The sequence below is a fragment of the Hipposideros armiger genome, unplaced genomic scaffold (genome assembly GCF_001890085.2).
Source record: "Hipposideros armiger isolate ML-2016 unplaced genomic scaffold, ASM189008v1 scaffold_19, whole genome shotgun sequence".
Classification (NCBI taxonomy): Eukaryota; Metazoa; Chordata; class Mammalia; order Chiroptera; family Hipposideridae; genus Hipposideros; species Hipposideros armiger.
The window spans coordinates 1,848,523-1,855,066 of record NW_017731369.1 but is presented as its reverse complement, the minus strand read 5'-3'; the positions used below and the strand labels follow the sequence as shown (position 1 = coordinate 1,855,066).

Below are 6,544 nucleotides of genomic sequence, written 5' to 3'. Positions count from 1 at the left end.
CAATCATTAATTCAATAACAATTTTTAGCAACTCATCTTTATGAAGTCTTCTCAAAGCATTCAACTTAAGTTTTTATGCAAATCATTCTTTTCATACTCCTCATCACCTTATGTCGCCATATGAAATACATCATTAAAATGGATCTCTAGAGTCACAAGTACAACGGACATACGCAGGCTTGGCATGAGCAGGTCAAACACGACTGCCTACTGGTGAGCACATAACTCGGCTGGCAGGAGAGAGGTGTCAGGATTACTAGAGAGACGACGTCATAGCATGGGTTCTCTAGAAGAAGGGGCTGAGAAGGAATTTGCAGTGCAAGATGTTTGTTTGCTAGAGATCAACACCTGCGAAGAATACAGAAAGAAAACAGGACTAAGCCCAAAAAGTCAGACTGCAGTCCAGACCTCACATAGCCTCAGTCACCTGGAGGGGAACCCTACAACAAGTCTTAGCCATCAGGGTTATGTTAACTGTGTTTGGTATTTTCTGTATCTTATGTTTTGATATCTTAAACATCTGCTAGTGGGGAGAGACTGTCCCTCCCAGGACCAGCCAGGTCTTAGAGATAGCAAAGGGCTCTGCCAGGCAAGCCTTTCATATGCAGACCAACCAACCCTGAGTCTATACCCCAGCTATTTCCTTTACCTAATGCTCACACGCCAAGCCAATATTCAGCCCTGGCTGAAATCATCCCCAGACCAGGTACCAGGCAATCAGAGACCACCCCTAGAGCCTAAGCCTTCCAGAATGATTCCAACTGGTCAGTCCTAAACTGTTTACCCTGCCTTTCATTTCTTTTGAAACCCCAATAAAGGCCACGTGCTAACCTTCCCCCGGCCCCCATGGCTGCTTCTGCCTCCTGACCTGGTGCTTCTCCTGTGGCCCTGCGTGGCCTGGCAGGTCCCTTCCTCTCAGGAAATTTAAGTACAAATTCTTCTTTCAATGGCATTGACCTCTTCATGCCATCACTCAGTTGCTTCCATAAGTTAAAGTCCCATGAGTACAAACGAGACAAGAGTGTCTCACATCAGGTCAGTGTATCTGGATGCAGGCAGCCCCAGGAAAGGAGGCCCCCAGGCAAGGTGAGTCTCTGTAGCCAGGGTGGACCCTGAAGGAGCTGGGAACTGGAGCGTGTCTGCTGACCACACTCCCTGTGACTGGGTAGCAGGTTGTTCCTGGAAGGGAAAGCTGGGTACTACATTCCGTCATCCAGGAGTAAATAACAGTGTGCAGTGGGCATCAATCAGTCTGCTTTAAAAAGGGAATGGACAGTATCAGTTAATCTGCAGAGCTGATTAAATGGAGAGTGGTTATGAGAACTGCTAAGTAAGAGTAATAGAGTAATAGCAGCAACTAATTGGTGAGTGTTGTTGTGTTCTGGCACTTGGCTAAGCATTTTGTATGAGATATCATTTTTAATACTCTCAATGCGTCTATACTTTCTAATGTTCTCAAGAAACTGAGGCTTAAAGTGGTTTGTTAATTGGCTGGAATTCCCAGAGCAAATATAGAGCACAGCCAAGATCCAAGCAGACTGTTCCTAACTTACATTATCTTGCTCAACACTTTCATCAACCCCAACACTAGTTCACATAGCAGTTTTGTGCAAATTAGAAAAAGTCTCCCCTCTTTCGATGCAGATGCAGCCCCAAACCCAGGTGCATAGCTTGATGAGCACGGTAGGCTGAATAAAGGCCCCAAGATGTCTATTTGCTCATCCCTGAGCCTATGACTATGTCACCTGAGACGTCAATTGCAGATGTGATTTAAGTTAAGGATCTTGAGATAGAGGTGATGCTGGATTATCTGGGTGGGCCCAGTTTCATCACAAGGTCCTTATAAAAAGGGAGGCAGAGGGGAAGGTGACTCCAGAAGAGGAAAGGGTGATTTGATGACAGAAGCAAGAGGCTGGGGGAATGGGAGAACGGGGCCATGAGCCAAGGGATGCAGGTGGCCTCCAGAAGCCGGAAACAGAAAACATGTGGATTCTCCCCTAGAATCTCCAGAAGGAACCACCCTGCCCCCTTTAGCCCCGTGAAGCTGAATTTGGATTTCTCGCCTCTAAAACTGTAAGGTAACACATTTGTGTTGTTTTCACCAAGTTTGTGGTCATTTGTTGTAACAGTCCCAGGAAACTAATAGAATGAGCAAAGCACACAGTGGATTTTGGTTCCCCAGGTGCTCACCCTGCCCAGTCTGTACAGTAGCCTTGATGCTCACTGGAATTCCCCTCCTGGAACACTCCTGATTTGCTTGTTTCTGATGACAGATTCTGCTGCCTCAGCTTTCAGAAGGATACAGTGAGCCGACCGTGTTGAACCTGACCAGTCCTGAAGCCTTGCGGGTGAGTTTGACTTTAGTGGGGTTGTCTTTGGAGATCCAGCTGCACTGGAGACCTGACATCCCATTCACGCTCAGCCTGGGCTATGGCTACCACCCCAACAAGACCAGCTATGATGCCAAAGCTCACCTTCCACCAATGGCTGCTCCAGGCAGTCCTAGCACCAGGCCAATTTCTTGAGGGGATTCCTGGGGGTATGACCACCTTGAACTTGAGAAATCAGAAACCACAGGGAAAAAGAAAAAAGAAGAAAATAAAAACACTTGCTACATTAAGTGTTTATTTTTGTTGGTGGTATTATTATTATTACTATTATTATTATTCAGCAGTATTAGGTAAGCATTTACTATGTGCTGTGAAGAAGCTGACAAGTACTTACAGAATTGACCTCATTACAATCCTCATGACAACCCTCAGGGATGGGGACTATTAAAGTCTCTACTTTCTAGATAAGAACAGAGAGGTTAAGTAACTAGTCTAAAGTCACACAGCCAAGAAGGGACAGAGTCAGAATTTGAGCCCTCACCTGTCTGACTTAGCAGCCATGCTCTGCACACTGACCCAGGAGTGCTTCTTCTTCTATGTTCCTGGTCTCAGGAGGAGAGGGTACTCCCAGGACATTGGGGAGATCATCAGGGTAGGCTTCCCTGCCAAGATGCCTCAGTCCCCACTCTTCCATGATATTAGCCCCAGTCTCCACAAGGCTTCAGGCTGACCTGGAGCCCCCTCTCCTACAGATGGGCCATCCACATGGATCCTGAACCCACAGGACCTGCATTTTGGAGAAGGTGTCTACTATCTGACTGTGATCCCTGAGTCTGACCTGGATCCAAACCCCGGCAGGGATGTCACAGTTGGCATCACCACCTTTCTGTCCCACTGTGTGTTCTGGGATGAGGGCCAGGGGACTTGGGACAACTGCGGGTGCCAGGTAAGGAGAGGGAAGTGAAGAAGGCAGAGAAGCTTGGTTGGATGTATCTCACTCGTTCAGGGTCCCCTTTTAATGCCTCTCATGTACCATCTTCGGCCCCTCCATGGTGCCTTTGCATATCTGCCTGGAACGTGTTCCCCCTGCCACTCCCAGTCCAGTTAACTCCTCCTTCAGATCCCACCTGAAGTGTCACTTCCTCCAGAAACTTCTCAACCCCCTGGCTAGGTCAGGTTTCCTAGGTAACTCTCAGAGCTCACAGGCCCGCCTCCTGAGTAGCACTAAGTTGAGTGGTGGCTCTATCATACATCCTCTTAGGAGATCCCTGAAAGATGTCTGCTCCCTTGGTGTGCGGGGAGCCACATGAAACAGGAACAGTGTACTATGCTCACCACTGGGAACAAACGACTGCTGAATGAATGGACAAATGACTGGGAAGCCCTGCTGACTCTAGGCTACTGAGGGAGGCCAGAGTGTCATTTCCAAGGAACTAAACTCATCGCCGAGTCCATTATTCGAAGCCAGGCGCTGTGGGAGGTACAAAGGTCATGTGTAGAAATGTGTCACAGACCAAAAATTATGTTAATCCAATATTGTATACTTGATGCTCATTATAGATACAGATATATAGAGATATAGTTATATAGATACAGATATACAGAGATCATTGAGAAGACATAAATAAGTAAATGGGGTCATCAAGTTTGGATGGAAAACCACCTCTGAATTCTCTAAATGGCTAAAGAAAGTTCCAAATCTATGGACTATAGACCTTGTCATGGGGTAAAGGCAGAACTACTGAAGGAGTCTGAGGACCATGTTCTTACTTATAGCCTTTCTCAAAGGATACTAAAGATGCAACTACTGTTTTGAGGGGATGCAAAGATTATTTCCAATGTTCAAAGAGGCCCTCATGCTGGGAAAGGCTGAGGAAGCCACTGCCTTCCAGGTCTTTGAGAAAAGCCAGGAGGGCAAAGATCTTAGGCCTAAGTCAAGTCTGGTCCCTGGGCTCCCAGCACTGAGATAGTTGTGTCACTGGCGCCTGCTTGGGTCTCTTCTCTGAAGCCAGCCCCACCCCTTCTGGGTGTGCCAGGTATTCCTGTAAGCCCCACAGCGGCATGCCAAATGCTGGTCAGGATTGGGAAACACTGAGAAAAACAATGGCGCAAACACGGAACTAAGACCCACGTGAAATCCATCAATAAACAGTTGGTGCTATTGTCACGTGCAGGGGTCAGCCTTTGCTGGGTGGCTCCTTTAAGGAAGAGACACGAGAGTTACCCGTTGGGGCATGCTGGGGCCCTGGCAGTTCTCCCTCACCGGGCACTGAGCAGAGAAGGGCTTTCCACATGCCGGTGGTTTCTGCTCTCTCCCACCCCACCACCTCATGGCGGACCCGGGAACAAAAAGGTGGTGCTGACTTGCGGGGTTGAATTAAATCTTCTTTACCCACTAAATAGCCTAGGGGGGGGGTATGTCAAGCTGGCCAGGGGACTTAGGGAAGGCCCACCCCTAAGCACTGGGCCATTCCTGTCTCCCTTCCCCTGACCTCACTGTCCCATGATACATCCACATGCCCTGCACCATAGCCATATCCAGCCACCCTTGTGCCCAGGGGTGGGTACACCAGTGGCCAGTCTACCATGGGAGGACCATCCTGAGGAACCGGTCTGTGCAGGCCCTGGAAGCAGGGAATTCTGAGGCTCTTGGTCCCTAAACCACAGTCTAGGAGTGTGGGGATCCCAGGGCTGGGACAAAGATAAGGCAAGTGAGGCATCTAGAATGCAAAATTTAGGGAGGGGCTCCTTCTCAGGGTCACCCAAGGCCTTGCCCTAATCCTGGTTGGGTGGTATGCCCTGTGGTGGGAGTGTCCCCTCTGCCCCAATTCCTCATCCTGTTTTGAGAGGCACAGCCCGAGGACAGCTAGGGCTGGAGCCTTCTAAGGATTAGCCCAGGACATGGGCCCTAGGTGCTTAGATCTATTGGAGGGGGTGTCAAGTGTAGGGAATACTTTCCTGGTGCTGAGACACCAGCTTAGAATTAAACATCTGTCCTTCCCTTTTCCTTGCAAGGTTCCCTCAGTCTCGGTTTTCTTTTGCTCTTCAGTGTAAGATGACCAGCTGTCCCAGGTTGCCCAGGCCTGAGGAGGCTCCCAGGACTCAAGACTTCCAGTTTGAAAAGCAGGAAAGTCCCTAGGAAACTGAGATAAACTGGTCACCTTGGATGTCCTCTCAGCACCTAGCCTGTTGCCTGGCCTAGAATTAGCACTCAGCAAATATCTGTCCAATGAATGAGGATGAGGTGGGAAAATGGACTGCAAAGATACACAGCAGTGTGATAACGGTTGGCTGTGAAGGGTGGGGGACAGAGAGGACTTCAGCTTTATCCCAAATACTTAACCTAAAAAAGGCAAAACAGGCTGATGAGAGGGGCAGTTGCCCATTGAGAATGATGGGTGCAAAGATATTTGTTGAAGATAATATTTTCTGCATTTTAAAATTAAATTTTAATTAAAAGGACAGTGTCTACCCCTCATCATTCTCCCGTGGGCTCGAGCCACCCAGGAATGCACTCACATTTCCACCAGGGCCTCTTTGAGGCTACAGGTGGGGCCACAGACCACCCACTCCCAGACTCAATGCCTTTGCAACCACCTCACCTTCTTTGGAAGCACATTCGTGGTGATGCCCAATGTCATCGATGTCCGCCAGACTGGTGAGCTCTTTGCCACATTCGAGGACAACCCTGTGGTTGTGACCACTGTGGGCTGGCTCTGTGTGGCCTACGTGCTGGTGGTGATCTGGGTAAGGAGAAAGGATGCTCAGGATCAGGCCAAGGTGAGAATGTACAGTCCCCAGGAATAGGAGGGAGGGGCAGGGGTGTCCCCTTGCAGAAAATCCAAGGGATGGAGCCCCAGGTGAGGAGCCAAGAGGCTAGCTGTAAATCCAGGCCTTGACCCCTGGGGTTATCTCAGGCAAACGGGCCCCTAAGCCTCTTTATCTATAAAAATGTCCTTTTTCATCAAATTATCAGGAGGATTACGATACTGACCATTTATTGAGGATTTACTATATGCCAGGCATTGCCCCATTTAATACTTACAACAGTCCTAAGAGGAAGGTATCATGTTGAAGGTCCCCAAGACCACCCTCAAGTTCAGTGATTTGCTAGGAGGACTCACAGAACTTCAAAAAGCTGTTATACTCATGATTATGGTGTATTACAGTGAAAGGGTGCAGATTAAAATCAGCAAAGGAAGGGTCCTGGAGAA

At 48.6% G+C, this 6,544-nt stretch overlaps 1 protein-coding gene across 1 annotated transcript in view; it reads left to right on the top strand.

Moving 5' to 3' along the window:
* LOC109378330 (polycystin-1-like protein 2) overlaps nt 1-6,544 on the top strand; it is a 76,351-nt gene that overhangs the window by 44,305 nt on the left and 25,502 nt on the right. The window contains 3 exon segments of the mRNA XM_019634757.1: nt 2,274-2,496; nt 3,083-3,276; nt 5,880-6,110. Of these exon segments, the coding sequence (XP_019490302.1) occupies nt 2,274-2,496; nt 3,083-3,276; nt 5,880-6,110 (648 nt within the window).